At 49.9% G+C, this 26110-nt stretch overlaps 4 protein-coding genes across 4 annotated transcripts; 1 reads left to right on the top strand and 3 right to left on the bottom strand.

Moving 5' to 3' along the window:
- Positions 1-2919: 2919 nt before the first annotated feature.
- EDB91DRAFT_686310 (uncharacterized protein) lies at positions 2920-9662 on the bottom strand. The gene is made up of 6 exons (XM_041328098.1): positions 9157-9662; positions 9028-9102; positions 6321-8966; positions 4354-6265; positions 3037-4295; positions 2920-2974 (listed from the first exon to the last, which is right to left on the bottom strand). Exons 1-5 carry the CDS (start codon positions 9415-9417, stop codon positions 3055-3057), a joined length of 6135 nt encoding a protein of 2044 aa, XP_041181685.1. The 5' UTR covers positions 9418-9662; the 3' UTR covers positions 2920-2974; positions 3037-3054.
- A 2145-nt stretch (positions 9663-11807) lies between these two features.
- On the top strand, positions 11808-12312 carry EDB91DRAFT_1107019 (uncharacterized protein; the record flags this gene model as incomplete). Its single annotated transcript, XM_041317498.1, has 2 exons — positions 11808-12229; positions 12279-12312. Coding segments are annotated over exons 1-2 (253 nt in total), but the record flags the coding sequence as incomplete, so codon positions are not given.
- Positions 12313-13206: 894 nt separating this feature from the next.
- On the bottom strand, positions 13207-14257 carry EDB91DRAFT_1107013 (uncharacterized protein). The gene is made up of 5 exons (XM_041317497.1): positions 14025-14257; positions 13798-13967; positions 13645-13747; positions 13552-13588; positions 13207-13498 (listed from the first exon to the last, which is right to left on the bottom strand). Exons 1-3 carry the CDS (start codon positions 14161-14163, stop codon positions 13670-13672), a joined length of 387 nt encoding a protein of 128 aa, XP_041181683.1. The 5' UTR covers positions 14164-14257; the 3' UTR covers positions 13207-13498; positions 13552-13588; positions 13645-13669.
- Positions 14258-14689: 432 nt separating this feature from the next.
- Positions 14690-24171, bottom strand: EDB91DRAFT_1243950 (uncharacterized protein; the record flags this gene model as incomplete). The annotated part of the gene is made up of 8 exons (XM_041322355.1): positions 14690-15292; positions 15347-15924; positions 15978-16692; positions 16766-17887; positions 17943-20585; positions 20636-20710; positions 20765-23820; positions 23874-24171. 8 exons carry the CDS (start codon positions 24169-24171, stop codon positions 14690-14692), a joined length of 9090 nt encoding a protein of 3029 aa, XP_041181682.1.
- Positions 24172-26110: the final 1939 nt, after the last annotated feature.

Here is a 26110-nt window from a genome sequence, read left to right as displayed (position 1 = left end):
CCATGTCGACATTTGGGACCGCAATGACGGTGCCATGGAGAAGCCCCGCCAGATGGAATTTTTATTCGTGCAATGGTTTGGACGGGATGCAAAATTCCAATCCGGTTGGTCTGCCAAATGTTTGCCTCACATCGGTTTTCTTGCAGGCGAAGATCCCAATGCCTTCGGCTTCCTCAACCCTGATGTCATCATTCGAGGTGTTCATCTTATTCCGGCGTTTCAATTAGGGAAGACTAAAGAACACCTTCCCGTTTCATTTGTTCGACATGATGCCGATCACGATCAAGATTGGTTGTATTTCTATGTAAACATGTGAGTTATATAGTACCGATCTACTGGCTAATTAAAACATGTGTATAATTTTAGGTTCATAGATAGGGACATGTTTATGCGATATCGAGGTGGAGGTGTTGGCCACAAGGTTTCCTGCGAGTGGGATGCATTTTTGCAGAGCGATGGTGCGCAGATGATGAACGAAGAGGAAGAAGAGGATGAGGACGGAGATGATGAGGAGGAGGAGGAAGACAAAGACAAAGAGGATGAGGATGGAGATGATGAGGAGGAAGATGATGACAACAATGACAACAAAGAGGATCCTGACAGAGTCGAAGCAGATGAGGGAGAGGAGCTAGACGATGATTTTCTAGCAGCGGAAGGGTATGGCACTTTGTAAATTGAAGTAGTATAGATAATTTGAATCATTTCATTGATTCGTTGATCGATCGTGATCCGTTGTCATTCTTGACTGAAACGGATCATTCGTTCCAGGATTTTGTTTGCATGATATCATATCATTGCCGGCTTACAGGTACAATACATTGTTCTTGTAACATTATGACAGTAATATAACATCTCTACCACCTTATAACTATGATGTAAGAGCTAACCCACTATGTTACGGCGTTTATAATGTGTAGTTTGCGTATGACGTATGCATATATGTGTTGTATTACTCGGACGCTTTGACGATTACTAATAAGGTAGTGTCACATGTTGTGACATTTGAGGAGTTTTGCTGATGATTCTGCCAGTGAACGAGCATGAAACTTCTATTACTATTAGGCCGCCATCTCACTATCTATGAATCAGCGCATCCTTGCAAGCGTATCGAACGACAAGATAGCGCAACTATGGAATCTAGAGGATAATTAACTCATCGGACCACCCCTCAGCCATGAAAACATAGCGGTGCAATACGCGAATGGACGGAAAGTCGCTCGCAACTGCTGGCAGCATCATTTAGCAGAGATATCCGATGTATATATATGACCGTCGAGCCTCGGATGTCTCTGCTATCGTTGGACAAACTGTCTCCGACAACCGTCTGTCCGAAAATGTTCCAATGCATTTCCTCTTCAATATATATACTCATCACAGTGACAACGAGTCCACCCATCCTTCCAGCGGGTATGTTGCATTGGGTCTTCTTACAAACCTCGCGGACTGATCTTCGTTCACGACAGAATGCTGTCGACAAGCCATTCATACATATGTATGTTGTATTTTTCTTGACCTTTAGCATGATCTTGAGTACCTACACCCTAGGCTGATGCTACACAAAGACGAGCTCCGCGAATCGAAGACGCTCGTCAAAAAACACGAGGGTTTTATGACGATGCACGAGATGTGTGTAATTTTCGTCTATAGTTGAAGAGCCGGTTTTGACAGAAAACATCAGTTCTCTGCATCGCGTGCTGTCACATTCCACGGGTGAGATGACCATCGTGCTGCATTACCACGTCGACAGCTCCTTGGTCGCTTACCCTTGTTCTGGCGCCGTCACTTCGATCCGCACGGGAAGACTGAGCGCAACGCTCAATCTCGATCCCATCCTCTACGCTGGGCTCAAGACTTCATCTCTGGCATGTTACTAATGCGAGATGTATCCGACATCCAGTTGCAAGTGCCACAAGTAGTCGAGGTCCCGTGCACAGCAGCCAAGCCTGTATATTTTCTTCTTTTCGATTCTTTATCACCGACGGACTGTTACCAATGAAGTCCTGGATGACTGGTGGCTCGGTGTTCTACCAGACGGTCAGAAGGGATTGTTCAATGTTCTCCATTGCACATACAGAAACCATGTCACGGTCATCAGTATCTTATCAAGACTCGGCGCAGCATCTGAACACAACTTACGTTGTGCTACCGCGAGTGAGGACAGCGAGGACGATATCGGGAACCTTCTCAAGAGGTCGTGCCGTGGACGCAAGTCATCCATCATCTGTGACGTTTGGATATGGCTTCCGAGTTGATGCAGAAAGTATTGCCAGTACAATGCCTGAAGATGAGGAAGAGTTGAGATTAGTGCCTGTGAAAGTCATCGAAGAATTTTTTTCTATAAGTCGCGCGGGGCATCTCCACGACTTCTACTTTCCATCTCACCAAGTACAGTCACATTCCGCGACTTTGCAACATAATTCAATCTAAACACTACTCCGAAATCCGCATAGGGGAGGCATACCAGGGGCCCTGGGCATCGCGCTGGACAGCGCACACTATGGGCCAAACGTTGAAGCAGCGGCTAGTGGCTTTAGCTTTTGTTATGATACGATGAGCGTTTGTGATGATGTGCTATGCTACGAACAGACTGAGACTGAAGCTACTTGTTGACTAAGCTGCGGAAAGGGCCGACTGGCCCTTGGTGCGTAGCTCTTGCTCTTGGGACCCCTGGTCCAACGTCAAGGACCCTAAGGTGCGTCTGTTGTTGCATGGCACTGCCCCCGTACGCTGAATTGTCGCAAGAACGTGACGTTACAGATCGTGGTCTCGATACTCAACAGTGGCATGAAATCGTCAGAGATCAACAATATCGTGAAAGCACTCCCAGGATGTTCGGGACACTTTGATGAAGGACTTTTACAAGGGTATGGGGATGACAGACTCCATAGATTTGACTACAAATACATTTACGGAAAATTTGACGTTAGAATGTCACAATATCAATATTACATCAAGGTCGCTGTCGATACAGTCGCTGTTGATTAGAACTGCAGTCAGCCCTGAGAGCCCAAGGCTGACAGAGGCGGTACAACTTACGCTAAATAAACCTCGCACTCAGTTGAGAAAATCCTTCTCAGACAGAATGCGGCCGTTGAGCATCTTTCCGAGGTGAGTTGGTAGGTATCCCGTGCCTTTCCTTCTCATCCCAAACAACTCCTTCAGTGCAGGAAGCTGCGATCGCTTGAACGAGCACGATGCTCTCGCAGCGGGGCGATTCTCCTCACTGATGAACCCGTCGCTATCAGCTATCAAGTCCTCGTCCCCCAAATCCGGTGCGTTGAGTCCTAAGAAGTTGCAAGTGCGGAGATACATCTCATAATTGGAGAAATAGAGTTGACCCGCAAAAAGGTTGAGCTGGCAAATCAGTGGTTCTGATGGTGTAAACGGTGGCGTCGAAGGAACACAGTAAAGTCGAAGGTCGTCGCATGGCTGCATCGTTTTTGTGGTACGAGGAGTGTAGATGCACAGGTGAATTGCATTGCTCCTGCGGATATCAGGCAGCAGTGTGTTCACTTCGTTCGGGCTCATGACAACCAGCACTGAAGAGCATCCAACGCCGCTGGATACAATCCAATTGACGGGTCGCACATAATCATCCGCTTTCTGGATGGCAGAGAGTGTCTCCACCGTACGAGCGAAGTCATGGGTGACTAAAACATTGTGTGCCCACCGATCGCGCTCGTGAAATTCAGCAGCAGTGTAAACAAGGCTGGACAGCACTTGAATGAACGCAGAAGACCCTGCGGGGATTCGGCCGGTCTCGACAAATCGACGAACGTCCTTATGCAGGTTTTGGGCTGCAGGTGTTGCCCTGTGCGGTCGTTCTACTTGATGTTCTCTCTCTACCTCGTGGACTACTTCCCGTTCTTGTTCCTCATCCATGCTCCTGTCGGGAGCTGATAGAACTCCGAGTTCCTCACACTTCCCTTGCATGTCTAGATCCCAAACCTGGGATACCTGTGAAGAACTGCTTGGCGCGTACATGTCCTCTAATGAACGCTCCTCTGGCCGCAACCAGGCTGTCTTGAGAGTGGAAATCGAAGTAGCAGGGGCGCGCGAGAATTGAATCCATGCGGAATGTCGCCTGTTGAAATCCGATCCCTGTTGAATCCAGTGGAAGGCGCGCATCTGGATATCAGTACAGGTTTCGAGCATTGCCCAGTGCAAGATATCTGCCACATCGACACTGTTTGTATCAGCTTTGTGAGCTGCCGAACGAATGCTCCGGTCAACTTCAGTCGGAGCGAAGAACATTACTGAGTGTCCATTACCCAGCTTCCGCATTCGCATACATCCTACATATGTCATTAGTTATTATCAAAACTGATATGCATGATATCTGGAATCACGAACCTTGCGTCAGGCGGTCTTTCGTGACTTTGGGGCCAATGGTGACAGCAGCTCGGAAACCGAAAGGCAGCTTGACATCGGTTCCCCTAGTATGGGCGTCGTCTAGATATACCACGCACTGGTCAAGCTGCTGGGCAAAGGGGGACGACACAAGGGGCTCGACTGTCCCATCCCGACTGACAACAACAAGTTCATCGTCATCATTCACGAAGACTGCCGCTTGGGCGTCACGCTTGGCTCTAAGCCATGCTTCGGCCAACTCCTGATTCTTCAATTCCAGCATCTGCGCACCCACGTCCAGGAGCACGCGGACCTCGGGAGTCTCTGCGACTAGGGCATCGATGAAGTCATACACGTTTTGACCGGGCGGTAAGCATCTGTAGCAATCGTTTTCCGGACACAGAAGAGACGCTAAGACTCGGGCATTTGTGCTGCGTTGGTAATCAAGGTCGTGCTGCACCATCGAGCCCGGTAGCAAATAGCGATTGTCGTTTGTACCAGAAAAGCCGGTTGTGTGATGTCTCTTCGCTTGAGCGAGATCCCATCCAGAGCAGGTGAGCTTCGTTGGGAATGCCTTGGCTTCCCGGGGGAAAACTATTCGAGACAGGTAGAAATCTACGACTGCCTTGTTGCATGCGAACAGTTGCAGAAGGTCAGGGAGCTGCTCTGCGGATTCTGTGTTGATACCGCTAAGGTGCCGTAGACTATCTGGGACGGACTGAAGTTCAAACACCCAGGATTCATACTCGAGGGCGGGATTATCCTCCTTCAGCAGAAGCTCGAAGCATAACATCAGCTGCTGGAGCGTGAGACCTGCGTAGTAGTACGATATGCACGTGAGGGTGACAGCAACATCTGGATGACCAAACTCTGCTCGCAGCGAGGGCATGTCTTTAGCACGGAATAGAACGGCTAACATCGTTCGCTTCGGGGCGAGGCCATAGTCCACTCGCCAGCGACGTTCTTTGAGAGCGTACACCAGGATACCACAAGCCAGCAGTCCACGCAAGACTAGAAGGCCGGGCCAGATGGTGGTGTGTCTATAGCGATCCTCCACTAACCTGATACATGTGTTGGATATATTCTCCGTTGCGATGAACTGGCGGACAGCTTGTTTGATGTAGAGAGATACTTCATCGAAGCTGATGTTTTCAAGTGCCCCGCCAATAACATCCTCTGAGATCCATTGGACCAATTCTTCACCCGCTGTGGGGTGCAGAAGTCGAATGAAGGGGAACACTCCGTGACCGCGAAGAGACACTTCTGAGTCAGAGGGAAATTCGGTTACGAGCCGAGCGGCGTGCTTTGCCACAAGACTCAACACTTGTTGTGTAGTGGTCCACCTTTCTGGATGGCCTTGAAGCGAACTCTGGAGACTGACAGTGTACACCAGCTGGTAGCGGACATGTAAAACTTCATCGCTTTCGTCCAGGATGTCGCGTGTGTGGTTGTTGAGCCACAACTGGGTCTGCAGCATATCTTCAGCAGCTTCACCAGCCTGAGGGGACAGTTGACGGTCAACAGCCATCAACTGGAATGACAGAATATGGTCCGGTTGCACAACCAAAATGCCCTTGTTGTCCATGCATTCTTGCATTAGGTCACGATACATTTGCACCTTGGATGCGTCGATAGAGAGCGCTCTGGAGAATGGAATATAGAAAATGCGCCTTTGTGCAAGGCCGCTCAGTCGTTCAACCATGAGCTGGAACATCTGAGCTGACAACGACTTCAGCACGATTACTCGAACCAGTCTATGGCCATCAGAAAGTGCAGCGGCTGCGAGGGGAACAATGACGTAGGATTTCCCTTCGCCCATGTTGAGCTGGAGAGCAGTATTTCTCCCCTTGCATGGAGATATCATCTCCAGCGCAACCTTCACCTGGACAGGCCGTGCCAAGAACTGACTTTCGATCTGAGAATGTTCATTATCAATAACCACAAATGAACGGCTTCTTCATGAAGCGTACCTGTGTTAAAAGCCAGTCAGGGTACAGTTCTGGATCAAATCCCTCGCATCCCTCGTTCTCCAATTCCTTGAAGAACTCCACCCGGTTATTGTCAGTGGCAAAGATCAACAGCCTTCGTGAGCGTTGCAGTTGTAATAGTCTGTGCGACAGGTGGACGAGAGCTGTACGCCAACCCTTCCCCAAACAATTTCCTGATACAGATGCCATGCGAGTGAAGAGGAAGTTTGGTGTGACTCGGGGCCACAACCCAGCATCGTATAATACATTATCGGCAGCAGAAGCAGGGGAGAGGGCGCGAACGATAGTTGCGAGTGCATCTTGGAATTGCTGGCTGCGGAGAGAATGGTACTCAAGCAGTATTTCCATCGTGTACGGCGTATAATCTGGTGGGGCAACAAGCTTTTCTTCACAGAAACTCGACCTGCTCCTGTCTAAATCATCAGCGTAGTTGTGGTAGAATTTGTTGCTCCCCCGTGCGCGAAAGTTGTTGATGAGCTGTTGCAATCTCACCGTGACCCCAGAGTCCAAAGATACCAAATCTTTCCGATTGTAATCGGGCAGAACTTGGGAAGACCCGCACGTGCGCATAACAGGTGCATCTCTATCGAAAAGGTACTGGGTATCAACCGATGAGGCTGGTGAAGCAACATTCAAATCATCAAGATGGGGATGAAGATTGTATTGCGCGAATAGTTTCGAAGGAGGATTAGGAGCGTGGAACTGTTTGAGGGTCTCTTGCAGGACATCCAGGTGGAGCTTCAAACAATTGTTTCGCCAACAGCTGCAAAATACTGGGCCAAGTTTTCCCGACAGTTCACTGAGATCGCAGCAGTTTGCTTCCAGCGTATTAAGTGCCGGAGGATCTTCGCACGGCCAAGCATCCCGAAGTTTGCTGAGAATGAGTTGCTTTTCGGAGCTACAGCTGTCTTTGAAAGCCGAATAACGACGCTCCCCCAGAGCCCTCTCATCTTCATCGGGCCTCGCAACTAGTTGTCTCTCCTGGCTGATTTCGTAATCTTTGGTACACGAACTGATGATATTGTCCAATATCGCATTGGAAGGCATGAAACCATCCGAGAGATCATAGGAGGCGAACCTCGGCGGGTCATCGAGGCTGCGAATCTCGGGAACTGTGGCGAATGATAGAAGTGTCGGGATGAGTGCATGACTGTCCAACGAGCAGTATGATACTGAAGCCAGGGTGAACACCAGTTGAAATGTGTCTTTCTTCGTAACAGTACGACAACGGTCGTAGGCAGAAAGGAAGATGTCTGGAAATTTCGGTTGAAGCCAATCTTTGGAGTATTGCAAGCTGAATGATTCGCCAATTCCTTGGATATATTCCCACTGAGTGAACAAACTGAGGAGATTTCGTTGCACTGGGAGCCTGTTTGGCCACTGGTGTACCATGAAGGCGGTGTGAAATGCCCTCTCTTCCGCATGTTTATCGGGTACATCGCGCGAAGCATACATGCCATCTGTGGCACCAAGCAGCGGTGGAAGAGAGAACTGGTCAGGATAGAACACAGAGGCACGAATGGACGCGCGCTCGAGAAGGTGACTGGTGAATAGTGGAAGATCAAAGCTAGGAATGCTTGAAGACCCTTCTAAGAAGGTTGAAAGCTGCACGCCGTAGTCCATGATAGATTTTGCGGCTAGATGAAAATTATGGTGTTGTGCGAGGGACGGGAGGCACGACCACGAAACTGTCTGCATCTTGCGAAGATGAGCGGGATACCAGCCACGCCTGGTTGACAGTGAACTGATCTCGCGCAAAAGATCTGTATCACGAGAGTGAAGCTTCATGAAAGACCGGCAAGCTGCAGAATGTAAGAGATGCAATGCCTCCTCTGTCCCTGTTCGACCCGTCAGGGGATCAGGGATACAGCCGCTGGTTACAGCATGGAGGAGTGCTTGATAGAGCTTGCTCGTCAGACCCCCGTTCCCGGTGAGACAACGTAAATCTGGGTCGACCTTGTACGAGTGGTATGTCAATCGGGTGCCTTCAGGAGCGATGGTAACCTGGACGTGATGGCCATTAGTGGAGTATGAAATATGACCGTCTGGGATGATGACGGCGCGCGGATGCTCATCCGCAATTTGCGATTTCGGACGCAAGACGAGTTGATTGACCAATCCTAACATCGTCCCAGTAGACTGAATAGCATCAACGACCATGTTGCGCATATTACGGGATTGCAATTCCCCGTCTTCGTCAATGAAGAATTCGAGACCATATCGAGGTAAATCAGCCTTCAACGAGGGAGGGCTGCCAGATGGTTCGTTATATGTGATAATGATGTGGCAGGTGTCCTCTAGAGGACATATCTTCTTGGAGATCATGTCCCACGTTCGGCTACGTATGTCGACTAGAGTGGCACCGCCGACATTCTTCAGCGTCGGCGAGCCCGCAACAGCAAACCGCAGCACCCAATTTTCAGGCGAAGACTTCCATGTATGTTCTGCTGGTCGAATCTCTATTTCGCTCGTGCCCAGGTTGAGCCAATGAGTATGGCCTACTATCAAGGGTGTCGGTAGGTCATCCACAAATTTTTCGCTCGGGATGAGCTGAAGGATATGTGAACCTTCGCCGGTATGCTTCGCGCAGATGATGAGATTGTTCCGGTCGCGTAGAGCAAAGGATACCTTCAGTGACAAGTAAATCCATTATTTTGCTTGCCAAGTGATGGCGACGAGAGTGACTAACCTGGTGATCACAGACATGCCCGCGTGTCGCGTACTCCATTCCAGGAATATCAGCTGGAACGACATCCATAACTTGCTGGAATTAACAAGTCAGCGTACACCAACAGAGTTGCAACTTTTAAGAGCTGACATCACCGAAAATCGATCGATATAGGGGATGTTGCACTATCATCGACGGGAGCCTACCCAGCTGCTTCCCGTCAACGAGCAAGCACCCACTTACCAAGTTAAAGTGCACAGCTTGTGGCGATTGAGAACACGAAGGCGCAGTCTGCGTCACAAGCCAGCGAGAATTCGGAGCCGGCAGTGCCCTCCAAGGAGATCCTCGTCTGTAGCTTCCCTCAAATGTCCGCCATCGCGCAATCAAGACCCTCCCTGTGAAGCTCTGCATATTGACGAACAGCGGGTTCTAATGCATGAGAGCATCTCTTGTCTCGTTCTAGCAGTAGCGAGGAATGTCGTGGAAGATTGCCTAATTGGCTTGGAGTGTTGTCATGAATCATGACCCCACAGTATGCAAACACTCTGATGTCGTCGTCCGACGTCAGAAGCAGCGAAACATCTCCGTCAACATCAAAAGTACTTCGACACGTGACTGCCATATCGCGAACACGTCCCTGTAACTCCCGACTGATTGTGTCGTCGTTGGTGGTTTGCATTTTCCTTGAAAGCTGGGGTCAGCAATGTAAAGGTTGAAGTTCGTATCCTTCGAAGGAGCGAATATCCGCGACTTTTAAGACTCTCTTCCCGAGTCAAGGACAAGACGCGGCACACAAGCATGATGATACTGTTTATCGCGACACCTTCCAACCAATTTCCTTCGACGCTTGTCAGAAAACTCTCCAGCTCTCCAAATAGTGCGCCAATGAGGAACACGCCGTTCAGCTCCTCGTGCCAAATAAGATTGTCGTCGGATGAACGTGGGCCACCTGTGAAACAGTTTGTGCTAACAGTAGATGGACTTCTTCACGGCGAAAATTGAGCGTCCTCGCACGGATTTCGCGTAGTACGTTCATCCATTGCAGCAGCGGTCCACTCCGCAAGGTTCCGAATGCGATGAATTCGTGGATGGTCATGTCCTTGTGACAATCTGCCTGATTGGCTATGACCTCGTTCGAAGTATGGGACGTTTCCGCAAGGTTCCGCTGCAAAATATCATATGGTCCTTTGGGAAGAACGAAAGTGCACGTCCTGCTAGAATCACAGCGCAGCAGTACGTCGGCGGCCCATGCACCTGTAGTTGTATCAAAAGGTCTAAATGCGAGTCCGTTGTTCACACAGACAGTACTCTCGTCATCCGTGGGAATGGGAGTCTTGCTGTAGTGGCACTTGATGAAGGGTTTGTCATCCGATGCCAAAGTCAACCTTTGCCTTGGATGGCACTGACGGTACTTCCGCAACGCATCATAGTTCGGCAGTGTCATGAAGGCATGGCTGGGTTTGATTTCTTCGTCAGGGGTGCAGACGTCAATGAGGACATGGAATGTCGTAGATCTCCACATGTCAAACACGATGGGGCATCCTAGCTCAAACACAACGGCGATCGCCTCCTTTTCATCAGCTGGTAGTGGCCACTCGTGAACTGTAATAGTCATGGACTGCATCTCCTTTTCCAAGCGACATTTTCCACAACTCTTTTTCTTATGCACTTCCTTGCCGCGGGAGTTGACACGAGACGTATGCGATAAGCTTGCTTCGTGCGTCTGTAGCTCAGTGTACCTCTTGTTCAGGGTCTGAAGCTCAGTCAACTTCTCCTCCCGGTCTTCCCGAGCATCCGCCTCAATGGCTACCTTCAACTTCTGTAGCGTGGACGACTGGTAAAAATACCGCACTGCAAACGACTTGTCGTCGTTGGTAGACGAGAACACCGATGGACAGCCAGCAGCCTGGCAATGGCGAGCTTTAATGTAGGCGTGCAACTCCTTTAGACGATCAAGTGCTGAAGATTTGCGAATTAACAGACAGTCCCAAAGAGTCAATGGGATTCCGGGGGAATATTCTGCCAGGAGTGGGATGTGTCCAACCGCGATCTTATCCATGGCTACCCAGAGCTCGAAAAGAGTGATGAGCATGATCGACAAATTCTCTGGGTTTCCCTTGTAAGCGGTCAGCGCCCTCGAGGAGTACACAGAGGCACAAGCCTCAATCGAAACGCAAGCAGACTCGATACGCTGAGATGAAACATGCGCTACCCAGTCGTCGATCCCTGATCTAACGGCAGTCTCGAAGTCTGCGAGAGCGAGAGATGGTTCTGCAGTATGAGCAGCTACCAGGAAGCTAGGATTATCGTCAAGGAAATCATTGATTGTCCCGCGTGGGCGGTGGCTGTGGTTGAATGAGGTTGGTGGTAAGGACGAATGCCGACTCTGCAAAGCTTGGCGAATGTACTCTCGGCTTGTATTTAAGGAAAGATGGGTATCTTGCAACGCTCGGAGGGTCTCAGGAGCCCAACGAGGCGAGGCCTCTTGCGCGTCTTGAACAGATCCCCATCTTCCCTCTAGCATACTCCTGGCATCACTGGTGACCACACTGACCATCTGTGATAACTTCGGAGAAGCCGAGGATCCAAGCTTGAAGAGACGGCGTGCGATCTTTGCCGACATGAAGTGAAAGATGTCATTCGACAAGTCATGGTCGAGGGCAAAGGTCGCCAGCCTCGCCATGAAGAACAGGATGAACGATTTATACGTTGTTCGCCCGAGAGCATTGCGCTCCAGGGTCGTCTGTAAGGCAACGCGAATGACAAGCCAAAGTGGAGAGCGCCTCCACGGCAATTTCGCGCTGTCCCACAGCACATCATCTCCAATGCGCTTGCGGATGCGAGGGACATCGGCAATGCTCCCGATGCCACGCAGTATACCGGTGAGGAGTTCGGTGATATATCGAGGATGAGTTGTATCCCTCTCTTCGAGCACAGTGGACCCGGCTTTCCTCCTCGTCGCTGCCGCATCAAGGACATCTTGATCCATGCAAACGAGAAAATTTGCCAGTTCAGCGGGAAAAGTAGCATCATTGATGTTCGTATCCGGAACTGTGACAGCAGGTCCAGGATACGAACAAACCAGCTTTCCCTTTGCACCCATCACTGCGGTGGAGTCAGGAGAGATCTCGAATGATTCGAATATAGTCTCAGATTCGAGTTTTCTCATGACCACCGCAGCGTTTTGTGCGCGAATCATATATACTAGGACATCTGCAAATTGATACTGAGCACGGAAAAAAATGAAAATCAGACGAACATGACAAACCTATGTTGTCCATAGCACTGATCTGAGATTCGACTTCCTTTGCAGACATCACGCTAAATTTGATTGAATCCTTGAAATTCCGAAGCATTTTCAAGCTGCTGTTCCAAAGCAGCTGCTTGTCGGACGGGAGCTGGTCGCTGAAGGCGATAGCAGCGCCCAGTACCGCCCGAGATAAGGCCAAGTCGTTCTCAAGGGAATGGTCACTCCCTTGCGGCAACTTGAGGGGACAAAATATATGATTGATGATATATTTCAGACCAGATTGGTCTGTTGAATGATGTTTTACTCGAGGCATGCTATTGGGATGGGAAGAGAGAGTGAAAACTGGTCACTGTAACATAATAAGGAGCTCCTAAACGCCTGGGGCACAAATTAGGATGGTTGCTAGGGTCATACTACAGTACGCGCATACCTTTTTCGGCATGTTCAACGTGAATTGGCTACTGTAACTTCAACATTCCATTGCTTTCAATATAAAGCACTGCAATAGACAAGCAATAGATTCAGTTTCATATATAGAATATGACCCGTTGAACAAGTAGACACAATTCTGAAGTTTGAAATTTTCGTCATCAAAAATTGAAACATGCCTCCAAAAACTGTGTTTTAGCGCTGGCAGAGAGCCTGTAGGGTCTTCGGGTGAGTGTAAACAATGTTTTGAAGGATGTATACAGGCTCTGTGAGGTATCTATGACTCCATCAATGCAATTATTTCGTTCAGGAGTCTTACACGGCGGTGAGATTTGTATTTGTGGACTGGTCCACATTTTGAAACACGGGCGCTTAATTCAAAAAGCTAGACTACGTGTCTTTTTAAGCTAGTGAGCCTTTGGGAAATATCCGACGGCCGGGGTTCTGAAGTTTAAAACAATGTGGTGCGGAGGAGTCGAAAAAGTGTTGCGTGTACTGTAGTAGGCTACTAGCAGCCTGAGCGGAAAGTAAAGTCTGCTTGTCAAACTTCTGCACGATTTGGCGCTCAATATATTCAAATCTTCTCAGCTCCGACACTGATCAAGATTATATTCAACAGTCTCTCCATCGCAGAAACATCCTCAACAGCCTCAACATTCGATCTTCCTCCGCACCTCTCCTCCGCACCTCGCACGGCTTCACGAACCGCAGTAGGCATTTTGTTCGAAGAACTATCACCGGAACTCAAGATTCATGACGCGCCACATTTAGTCTAGACCCACCCTGAGGTGATAAGGATTTACCAAACATCGTGTACGTCCTGTATCAAATCTTGCACCCGCAGTTACTAAAATATATCATTGCAGTCGACCGTCGGCAACTTTGGAGATGAATCTATGTTCGGTGCGCCAACAAGTATTCTTTTCGTAATTCTGCTTTCCCTGAGTTGATATGTCCAGGGACGTGACTGGTGCAGCCCCACCCTCACAGGAGGCATACGCCCTCACTTTCACCTCCTGCCAGAACTTTGACATCAAGGATCATGAACACCAGCGGAAGAAGGTATGTAATTCTGGAAAATCATTGGTCCGTCGTGAAGTAGCTGACTCTAGGTTCGACAAGTTGAGCACGCTGCTATCGCTAAGTTGGAGAAGGTCTGCCTTATGACACTCGGGAACACCAGCTGTGACATTACTATCGGAGCGTTTACGAGACACCCGAGACGATGGTAGTGAGATAGTCTTATTCCCTGCGTCCGACTTCCGGCGCGTAGGGAAAGGGGGTGAATTGTTGGAGGACGCTTCCAACCTATATAAAATTTCTGACCATAAATTTGCAGCTGACAGAAGTCGCTGGAACCGATTGTGTTGCACGAGTAATGACTGTGTAAGGCTGATAGTGAGTACGAAGGGGAATTGGAGCAAGATGATGGAAATAAGCGACGAGCGCAAAGGTAATCGAGACGGGTAGGAAATCATATAGGACGGAGACTTTCTATAAAGCCTTTCGGTCGTGCTTGGAGCGGGGAATCAGCGTCTAGGATTCTGCTTCGAGTCGGAGCACAAGGTAAGGTCGTAAAAGGAAATGAAAATGGAAGACTGTATCCGCGTGACTCGGATGCGAAGAGTAACGGAGGCACGTCGTCTTCGTTTTGAAGCGTGATCACCGGTGCGTAGAGGATATGCAATCCTTACAACTGATCCAAGATTATGTATTAACGAGCATACGTCTACCAATGTATGCGGGTTTCTGTACGGGTCGTACACTGTATGAATTTGTCTTTCAACTGCTTGGCAGATTATAGCCAAGTGTTTCGATTGCCTTGGGAGTATCTTTTGAAATAACGAGGGCATTTCAGATTCGACTACAAATACATTCGTCGCAGAAGGCTAGTGTTATATCAAGACCAGCGTTGATATCATATACAGTCGCTGTTAACGAGAACTGCAGTCAGTCAGGTCTGTGGCAGAGAGATGTAAAACTTACGCTAAATAAACCTCGCACTCAGTCGAGAAAATCCTCATCAGTCAGAATGCGGCCATTGAACATCTTTCCGAGGTGAGTCGGTAGATATCCCATGCCTTTCCTTCTCATCCCAAACAACTCCTTCAGTGGAAGAAGCTGGGATCCCTTGAATGAGCACCGTGCTCTCGTAGCAGGGCGATTCTCCTGCCTGATGAACCCGTCGCTGTCGGCTATCACGTCCTCGTCCCATAAATCCGGTGCATTGAGCCCTAAGAAACTGCAGGTGCGGATGTACATATCGTAATTGGAGAAATAGAGTTGGCCCGCAAAAAGGTTGAGCTGGCAAATCAGCGGTTCTGGCGGTGTCAACTGCGGCATTGAAGGAACACAGTAGAGTCGCAGGTCATCGCATGGCCGCATCGTTTGTGCGGTCCGAGGAGTGTAGATGCACAGGTGAACTACATTGCTTCTGCGGATATCAGGCAGCAGTGTGTTCACTTCGTTGGGGCTCATGACAACCAGCACTGAAAAGCATCCAACTACAATCCAATTGACGGGCCGCAGATAATCATCCGCTTTCTGGATGGAAGAGAGAGGCCCCACCGTACGAGCGAAGTCACGGGTGACTAAAACATTGTGCGCCTACTGATCGCACTCGTGAAATTCGGCAGCAGTGTCGACAAGGCTGGATAGCACTGGAATGAACGCAGATGACCCTGCGGGAATTCGGCCGGTCTCGACAAATTGACGGACGTCCACATGCAGTTTTTGAGCTGCAGGTTTTGCCTTGTGTGGTCTTTCCACTTGAGGTTCTCTCTCTCTTTCTACCTCGTGAACCACCCCCCTTTCTTGTTCCTCATCCATGCTTCGTGCCGATGCCGATACGACTCCGAGTTCCTCGCACTTCCTTTGAATGTCTGGATCGAAGAACTTGAATGGTTGTGGGGAACTGTGGGGTGCATACATAGCTTCTAGCGAACGTTCCTCTGGCTGCAGCCAGGCAGTCTTCAGGGTGGACGTGGAAGTAGAGGTACGTAGGAATTGAGCCCATGCGGAATGCCGTGCATTGAAATCCGAGCCTTGTTGAACCCAGTGGGATGCACGCATCTGAATATCAAGACAGGTTTCCACCATCGCCCAGTGAAGGATATCTGCCACGTCGACATCGTCGCTATCAGCTTTCTGAGTTGCCGAACGAATGTTCCGGTCGACTTCAGTCGGAGCGAAGAACATCACTGAGTGCCCATTGCCCAGCTTCCGCATTCGCATGCATCCTGTGTCATCGGTTGTTACCAAAACTGATATGCATGAATTCTGAATTACGAACCTTGCGTCAGGCGGTCCTTCGTGACTTTGGGGCCGAGCGTGACAGCTGCTCGGAAACCGGAAGGCAGCTTGACATCTGTTCCTCTGGTATGGGTGTCGTCTAGATATATCACGCATTGATCAAGCTGCTGTGCAAATGGGGACGACACAAGGGGTTCGACTGTCCCGTCCCGACTGACAACAACGAGTTCGTCGTCGTCATTCACGAAGACCGCAGCTTGGGCGTCGCGCTTGGCTCGAAGCCATGCTTCGGCCAACTCCTGATTCTTCAATTCCAGCATCTGCGCACCCACGTCCAGCAGGACACGGACCTCGGGGGTTTGTGCGATTAGGGCATTGATGAAGTCGTGCACATTGTGGCCGGGCGGTATGCATCTGTAGCAATCATTTTCCGGGCGCAGAAGAAACGCTAGGACTCGGGCATTCGTGCTGCGTTGGTAATCAAGGTCGTGCTGCACCATCGAGCTCGGTAGCAGATAGCGATTGTCGTTTGTACCAGAGAAGCCGGTTGTTAGATGTCGCTTCTCTTGAGCGAGATCCCATCCAGAGCAGGTGAGCTTCTTGGGGAACCCCCTGGCTTCCTTGGGAAAAACTACGCGAGCCAGGTAGAAATCTATGACTGCCTTGTTGAATGTGAACAGTTGCTGAAGGTCACGGAACTGCTCTGCGGATTCCGTATTGATTCCGTTAAGGTGCCGCAGACTTTCTGGGACGGACTGAAGTCCAAGCACCCAGGATTCATACTTCAAGGACGGGATTATCCTCCTTCAGCAGAAGCTCGAAGCATACCATCAGCTGCTCGTGGGTGAGACCAGCATAATAGTACGATATGCACGTGAGGGTGACAGCAACATCTGGATGGCCAAACTCTGCCCGCAGCGAGGGCATGTCTTTGGCACGGAACGGAACGGCTAACATCGTCCGCTTTGGCGCAAGGCCATAGTCCACGCGCCAGCGCCGTTCTTTGAGGGCATACACCAAGATACCACATGCCAGCAATCCACGCAAAACTAGAAGGCCGGGCCAGACGGTGGTGCCTCGATAGCGGTCCTCCACTAAGCTAATACATTCATTAGATAACTCCTCAGTTGCGATGAACTGGCAGACAGCTTGTTTGACATGGAAAGATGCTTGATCGAAGCTGAGGTTTTCGAGCGCGCCACTAATAACATCTTGTGCAATCCATTGGACCAATTCGTCACCTGCTGTCGGATGCAGAACACGAATGAAGGGGAACGCTCCGTGTTCGCGAGTAGACACTTCTGAGTGAGAGGGAAATTCGCTGATGAACTGAGCGGCATGCTTCGCGACAAGACTCAGCACTTGTTGTGTAGTCGTCCACCTTTCGGGATGACCTTGGAGTGACCTTTGGAGACCGACAGTGTACACCAGCTGGTAGCGGACATGCAGAATTTCATCGCTTTCGTCCAGGATGTCCCGTGTATGACTGTCGAGCCACAGCTGAGCCTGCAGCATCTCTCTAGGAGCTTCAGTCCGAGAAGACAGCTGGCGATCAACGGTCATCAACTGGAATGACAGAATATGGTCCGGTTGCACGACCAAAATGCCTCTGGTGTCCATGCATTCCTGCATCAGGTCACGATACATTTGCACCTTAGATGAGTCGATGGAGAGAGCACGAGAGAATGGGATATAGAAAATGCGCCTCTGTGCAAGGCCGCTTAGACGTTCAACCAGGAGCTGGAACATCTGAGCAGACAACGACTTCAGCACGATTACCCGAACCACTTTGTGAGCATCAGAAAGTGCGGCGGCTGCGAGAGGAACAATGACGTAGGATTTCCCTTCGCCCATGTTCAGCTGGAGAGAAGTATTTCCTCCTGTGCTTGGCGACATCATCTCCAGCGCAACCTTCACCTGGACAGGCCGTGCCAAGAACTGACTTTCAATCTGAGAACACTCGTTATCAATAGCCACTAACAAGCGATTTCGTGTTATAGCATACCTGTATCAAAAGCCAATCAGGGTATAGCTCAGGATCAAATCCCTCGCACTCTTCATTCTCCAACTCCTTGGAGAACTCAACCCAGTTCTTCTTAGCGGCAAAGACAAACAGCCTTCGCGAGCGCTGCAATTGGAGGAGTACCCGCGACAGGCGGACGAGAACTGTACGCCATGCCTTGCCCAAACAATTTCTTGATACAGATGCCATGCGGGTGAAGAGGAAGTTCGGTGTAATTCGGGGCCACAACCCAGCATTATACAATGCGTGCTCGGCAGCAGAAGCAGGGGAGAGGGCGTCCACGATAGTTGCAAGCAAGTCTTGGAATTGTCGGGTGTGCAGAGAATGGTGCTCAAGCAGTACATCCGTAGTGTACGCCGTAGGATCCGGCGGAGCAACAAGCTTCTCCTCACAGAAAAACGACCTGCTCCGCTCCAGATCATCAGCGTAGTTGTGGTAGAACTTATTGCTCCCTTGGTCGCGAAAGTCGCTGATCAGCTTTTGCAACCTCGATGAGGCTCTGTGGTTTGGAAACACTAAATCTCTCCGATCGGTACTGGGCGGAACTTGGGAAGACCTGAACGTGCGTATAACAGGCGGATTCCTATCAAAAAGGTATTGGGCATCAACAGACGAGGTTGGTGATGCAATATCATCAACGTTGGAATCAGGGTCATATCGCAGCGGTAGCTTTGATGGAGGATTGGGAGCGTAAGACCGGTTGAGAGTCCCTTGCAGGACATCCAAGTGTTCCTTCAAACAACGGTTTGCCCAACAGCTATGGAATACAGGGCGAAGTTTCTTCGACAGTTCGTTGAGATTGAAGCAGCTTGCTCGCAGCGTATCGAGCGTCGGTGGATCTTTGCACGGCCGAGCGGCGCAAACTTTGCTGAGGATGACTTGCTTCTCAGAGCGACAGGTTTCTTCGAAAGCTGAATAACGACGCTTTCCTAAGGCTTTTGGACCTTCTCGAGGCTGTGCAGCTAGGGATCTCTCCCGACTACTTTCATAATCGATCATACACGAATTGATGAGATTACCCAATATCGCATCAGAAGGCATGTAGCCTTCAGAGAGATCGTAGGAGGTAAAGTTCGGTGGGCCATCTAAGCTGCAAATTTCGGGAACTGTGGCAAAGGCTAGGAGGGTCGGGACGAGTGCGTGGATGTCCGGAGAGCCATATGATACTGAAGCCAGGGTGAACACCAGCCGAAATGCCTGTTCCTTCGTAGCACTACGACAGAGGTTGTATGCAGAAATGAAAATGTCAGGAAAAATTGGGTGAAGCCAGTCTTTGGAGTATTGCAAACTAAGGGGTTCGCCGACGCCCTGGACATTATTCCACTGAGTCAAAAGGGTGAGTAAATTTCGTTGCACTGGGAGTCTGCTTGGCCACCGGTGTGTCATGAAGGCTGTGTTGAATGCCCTCTCTTCTGCATGTTTATCAGGGACGTTGCGTGGGACGTAGATAACATCTGTGTTACCAAACGGAGGTGACGGAGAGAACTGGTCGGGATAGACTGCTGAGGCGCGGATAGATGCGCGCTCAAGAAGGTGATCAGTGGATGGCGGAAGGTCAAAGCTAGGATGGGAGTGTGGAGACGCTTCTGAGAAACTTGACAGTCGCTTGCCGTAGTCCATGATAGATTTTGCGACTAGATGAAAATCATGGTGCTGTGCAAGTGGCGCAAGGCACGACCACGAAACTGTCTGCATCTTTTGGAGATCAATGGGATACCAGACGCGCCTGGTGGACAGCAAACTGATCTCACGCAAAAGATCCGTATCACGAGAGCGAAGCTTCATGAAAGAGAGGCAAGTCGCAGAATGCAGCAGATGCAATGCCTCCTCTGTCCCCGTTCGACCTGTCAGCGGATCAGGAAGACAGCCGCTGGTAACAGCGTGAAGGAGCGCCTGATGGAGCTTGCTCGTCAGACCCACATTCCCAGTGAGACAGCGTAGATCTGTATCAACTCTGTACACATGGTATGTCACTCGGGTGCCTTCAGGAGCGATGATAACTCGGATGTGATGGCCGTCGGGGGAGTATGAAATACTACCATCTGGGATGATGACGGTGCGCGGATGCTCATCTGCAATTTGCAACTTCGGACGCAAGACAAGCTGGTTGATCAATCCCAACATAGTTCCAGTCGACTGAATGGTATCTACGACCATGTTGCGCATATTTCGGGACTGCAGTTCCCCATCCCCATCGACGAAGAATTCAAGACCATATCGAGGCAAATCGACCTTTAGCGAGGAAGTACCGCCAGATGCTTCATTATATGTGACTATGATGTAACGGGTATCTTCTAGAGGACACATCCTCTTGGAAATCATGTCCCACGTTTGACTGCGTATGTCAACAAGAGTGGTACTGCCAGCCTTCTGAAGTGTCGATGGGCCCGAAACAGCAAATTGCAGGAGCCAGTTATCAGAACAAGACTTCCATGCGTTTTCTGCTGGCCGAATCTCGATTTCGCTCGTGCGCAGGTTGAGCCAGTGAGTATGGCCTACTATCAAGGTCGTTGGTAGATCACCGACAAATTTTTGGCTCGGAATGAGTTGAAGGATAGGCGAACCTCGCTCAATGTGCTTTGCACGGATTATGAGATCATTTGAGTTGCGTAGAGCGAAAGACACCTTCAGTAAGGCATTATTTAGCTGCTGAGCGATGACGACGAGTGACTAACCTGATGATCACAGAGATTCCCCCGTGTCGCGTAATCCATTCCAGGAATATCAGCCGGAACAATATCAAAGACTCGCTGTAATTGAACGTCAGCGCGTATGAACAGAGCCGCAACTTGTAAAAAACTGACATCGCCGAATATTGATTGGTAGGTGGCGTGTTCCACTATCGTTGACGGGAGCCTACCCAGCTGTTTCCCATCAATGAGCAAGCACCCACTGACCAGATCGAAGTGTACAGCTTGCGGCGATTGAGCACCCGATGTGGCAGTCTGCGTCACAAGCCAACGAGAATTTGGAGCCGGTAGTGCTCTCCAAGGAGTTCCTGGTCTGTAGCTGCCCCAGATCTCCGCAATCGCACAATCAAGACCCTCCCTGTGAAGCTCTGCGTATTGACGAACAGCGGGTTCTAGTGTGTAACAGCATCTCTTGTCACGCTCTAGTAGTAGCTTGGAATGTTGTGGGAGATTGCCCAGTTGGCTTGGAGTGTTGTCATAGATTATGATGCCACAATACGCATATACCTTGATGTCGTTCGACGTCAAGAGTAGCGATGGATCTCTGCCAACATCAAACGTGCTTCGACAAGTGACTGCCATGTCACGGACGCGTCCTTGTAACTCCTGACTAACCGTCACATCGTTGCTGACTTGCATTTTCGTCGATAGCTGTGTCAACAAGGTAAAAGTCGCAGTTCGGATCCTTCGAAGCAGCGAATATCCTCGACTTCTTATACTCTCTGTCTGAGTCGAGGACAAGACACGGCACACAAGGATGATGATAGTGCTTATCGTGACACCTTCCAACCAGTTTTCTTCAACGCTTGCCATCAAAGACTCCAGCTCTCCGAGTAGTGTACTAAGGAAAGGCATGCTGTTCAGCTCCTCGTGCCAAAGAAGGCCGTCGTCGGACGAACATGGGCCAACCTGTGAAATAGCTTGGGCGATCAACAAATGGACTTCCTCGCGTCGAAAAGTGAGTGTCCTTGCACGAAGTTCGCGTAGCACGTTCATCCATTGCAATCGCGGTCCACTCCTCAAGGTTCCGAATGCGATGAATTCGTGAATGGTCATGTCTTTGTGGCAATCAGCCTGGTTGGCTATGACCTCGTTCGACCCATGGGATGTTTCCGCAAGATATCCCTGCAAACCACGATATGGACCCTTCGGAAGAATGAAAGTGCACAGCTTGCTAGAACTGGACTGCACCAGTACTAACTTGGCGGTCCAGGCACTTTTGACTGTATCAAAGGGGTGAAACTTGAGTCCGTTGTTTACACAGACACTGGCGTCCACCGTAGGAATGCGAGGGCTGTTGTAGTGGGTGCTACTGAAGGGTTTGGCATCTGACGCCAAAGTCACCCTCTGCCTTGGATGGCACCTGCGGTAACACTTCAAGGCACCATATTTCGGAAGTGTCATGAAGGGAGAAGCGGGCGAAATTTTCCCCGGAGTGCAGACATCAATGAGGACGTGGAGTGTCATACATCTCCACATGTCGAAGACGATGGGGCATGCCAGCTCAAACACAACCGTGATTGCCTCTCGTTCGTGGGGTGGTAGCGGCCACTCGTGAACTGCGATAGTCATCGATTGCATCTCCCTTTCCAGGCAACACTTGGTACAGTGCTGTTCGTCATGGCACTCCTGGCCGCGGGAGTTGACAGCGTATTCATGCGATAAGCTTGTTGTGCGCTCATCTAGGCCAGCGTACCTCTTATTGAGGGTCTCAAGCTCAGTCAGCTTCTTCTCCCGATCTTTCCGGGCATCCGCCTCGATGGTCAGCTTTAAACGCTGTAGCCTTGAAGACTCGTAAAAATACCGCACTGCGAATGACTTATCGTCGGCGGTAGATGAGAACACCGACAGGCCGGTGGATGACCGGTAATGACGAGTGCTCACGTGGGCATGTAACTGCTGTAAGCGATCAAGGTCTGCGGATTTGCGGGCCAGTAGACTCTCCCAAAGGCTCAATGGGATTTCGGGGGAATATATCGCTAGGAGTGGGATCTGTCGAACAACGATCTTATCCATGGCTACCCAGAGCTCGAGAAGCGTGATAAGCATGCTCGATAAATTCTCCGGGTTTCCCTTGTAAGCCTTCAGCGCTCTCGAGGAGTACGCGGAGGCGCACGCCTCGATCGAGACGCATGCGGAATTGATGCTCCTGGGAGAAACACGCGTTACCCATTCGTCGATCCCTGATCTAACCACAGTCTCGAAATCTGCGAGGGCAAGAGAAGGTTCTGCAGCATGAGCAGCTACGAGGAAGCTAGCATCAGCATCAAGGAAATGATCGATTGTTCCGCGCTTATGGTGACTGGGATTGAATGAGGCGGTTTTGGGAGACGAATTCTGTTTCTGTAAAGCTTGACGTATGTACCCTCGGCTCGTGTTCAACGAAAGATGGGTATCTCGCAAGACTCGGAGGGTCTCGGGAGCCCAACAAGGTGAGACCCGCTGCGCGTCTCCAACAGATCTCCATCTTTCTTCTAGAAGACTCCTAACGTCACTGGTGACCATATTGACCATCTGTGATAACCCCGGAGGAGCAGAGGATCCAAGCTTGAAAAGACGGCGTGCAATCTTTGCTGACAAGAAGTGCAGGATGTCATTCGACATGTCATGGTTGAGGCCAAAGGTCGTCAGCCTCGCCATGAAGAACAGGATGAACGATTTATACGTTGTTCGTCCGAGATCACTCCACTCCACAGTCGTCTGTAAGGCAACGCGAATGACAAGCCAAAGTGGAGACCTCCTCCATGGCAATTTCGCGCTGTCCCACAGCACATCATCTCCGACGCGCTTGCGAATGCGAGGAACATTAGCAATGCTCCCCAGGCCACGCAGTATACTGGTCAGGAGTTTTGTGATATGTCGAGGATCTGTTGAGTCCCTCTCTTCGAGAACAGTGGACCCGGCTTTTGTCCTCGTCGCTGCTGCATCGAGGACATCTTGATCCATGTGAGCGAGAAAATTCGCCAGCTCGGCGCGGAAAGCAGCATCGTCAACAATCGTGTTTGGGACCGTGATAGCAGGTCCAGGATACGAACAGATGAGCTTTCCCTTTGCGCCCATCACCGCGGTGGCGTCAGGAGAGACCTCGAATGATTCAAATATCATCTCAGATTCGAGTTTCCTCATGACCACCGCAGCGTTTTGTGCGCGAATCATATATACAAGGACATCTGCAAGGTGATGTTCAGCACGGAAAAGATACAAACGGGGTGAAAACCAAGACCTTGGTTGTCCATTGTACTGATCTGAGATTCGACTTCCTTCGCAGACATCGCGCTAAATCGGATTGAATCGTCGAGGTTCTGGAGCATCTTCAAGCTGCTCATCCAAAGCAGCTGCTCGTCGGCCGGCAGCTTGTCGCTGAAGGCAAAAGCAGCTTCCACTACCGCTTGAGATAAGGCTAGGTCGTTCTTGAGGGAATGATCACTGCCTTGCGGCAATTTGAGGGGTGAAAATACATGATTGATGATATATTGCAGACCGGACTGGTCTGTTGAAAAATGCTTTGAATCTTTGGGCATGTTGCTGTATTGAGATGAGAGAAGAGTGCAATGGCTGCTGGCGGCGACTCTGATAAGGAACTCCTAAGCGCTCGTCAGGACCATGATAGCATTTGCGTACCCGAGGAACGAGGGATGCGGGGTTTGGGTGATGCCGAGGCGCAGAACACTTAGCGGACCCACAAAGGATGGTCGCCAGCAGTCCGAATCACAATAAAATTTGTTGTCACTTAGTAAGTAGTCGCAGAACTTTCACATCAGATCATTCAGATGATCGTTGAGGCTGTATATGGGCATTCTATGAAAGAATGAGCCGGACCTCAAATGAACGACCGCTGGTCGAGTCTTGAGCGCTGAACCTGAAAGTTTGATGCAATCAACGGCAAATAAATCACTTGTGGAGCATGCTTACCAAAGTGCAACAACAACTTCACGATTTAGCGCTCACCAGCTTCGAATATTCTCAGCTCCAACACTCCTGAAACCTATGCACCACCCCTCTCCATCGCAGCAACATATTCCACAGCCTCGGCATTCGATAACCCTCGGAACTTCTGTACTGCACCTCGCACGGCTTCACGGACTGCAGTAGGCATTTTGTTCGAAGAACTATGATCGGAATTTTGAATTCACCACACGCCACATATGGTCTAGACCCACCCTCATGAGATGATAGGGGTGCCTCGTTGCTGCCCCAACATTGTTCAAATATCCTGTGCGCCCTTCTGCATCAAATCTTGCACATACGTCCGTTTGATACCTTCTGGTCCGTCACGAGAACACGCAACGTGGTAGCGAGATATTTTGTATTTCCGCGGATTCCCATTCCGAGTGATAATGCTGATCCTTATGTGTAGAACGGAAACCAAAGTATAAGGTAGTATCTGGGGTCATCGAAGACCAGCTGATTGGTATGTACAAGGACGGTCATACGTACTGTTGTATCCCCGCGTGTATGCGTTGTTCAATGACGGCACGCATAGGTGCAATGCCTGTATCTGGACCAACACACATAACTGGCGTATTTGGATCCGTCGGAAGGGAAATGAAGCCCTTTCTGAGACCGATGCGAAGAGTATCTCCTAAGAAGATGTGAGGGCATGCACAGGGACTGAGCTATCACGTTATACGGACCTACCAGTCCAAGACCTAATAGATAACTAGTACAGACACCTTTCAGAGGAATTTTAACTTATGTGTGATAGCGCACTATAGCAACAGAGGTGAATTTCGTGGGGATGGAGCTGACGGCGCTCAGATGTGAATCGGGCTGCGTGTGACTTAAGCTCACCTCAATGGAACTAGCAATGGAGAACTCTCTTGTCCTCAGTGGAGGGAAGAGGTCAAAGATATACTCTCTCGATATCCTTCCTAAACCCGGTTAACACCTCCCAGATCGTGCGTTTTACGCGTTGACAGTGATCATACATTTGATCCTGCAGATCCTCGATAAAACAAACAAACATAAGGTAAATCGACATACCGCTCCTTCTATCGATACAATTTTTCGCGTTCGAGTTCGTCTGTAGCAAAATAGCGCAGCAGCTGGAAAAAAATGGTGGAGCACAGCATTGAAACCCTTGAAGGTAGCGTGCGAAGAAGCTCGGTAGATGGTCGGGCAACGTTTGATCTGCCGGAGATTAAACGGGGTGTCCTCCATAATATTTACTCGTGCACATCCTTCTCGACGTTCACGGACACTATCGTATAGGAAGACATTCTTGATGCGTCCAATACTTGCTTGCACTGGGTACGACAAGCTTATATATATTCCTGCGTTCAATTGATTCCTGATGTTAGTTTTCTAGAGTCTAATCTACTGAAGAGATTGAAATGGGTGGATAGGTAGATGATGCCAACGTTTGACTAGCTAGAGTTTCCGCCAGACGTTATCCATCTTCAATCACCTCAAGCAACATTGTCCGTCCATTTACAAAAATCAGCACGTTCTTTTTATGGC

Source organism: Suillus paluster (assembly GCF_016628075.1).
Source record: "Suillus paluster strain FC165 chromosome Unknown EDB91scaffold_6, whole genome shotgun sequence".
Lineage (NCBI taxonomy): Eukaryota > Fungi > Basidiomycota > Agaricomycetes > Boletales > Suillaceae > Suillus > Suillus paluster.
Note: the sequence above shows the minus strand (reverse complement) of the source record. Positions and strands in the feature narration are given on the sequence as shown.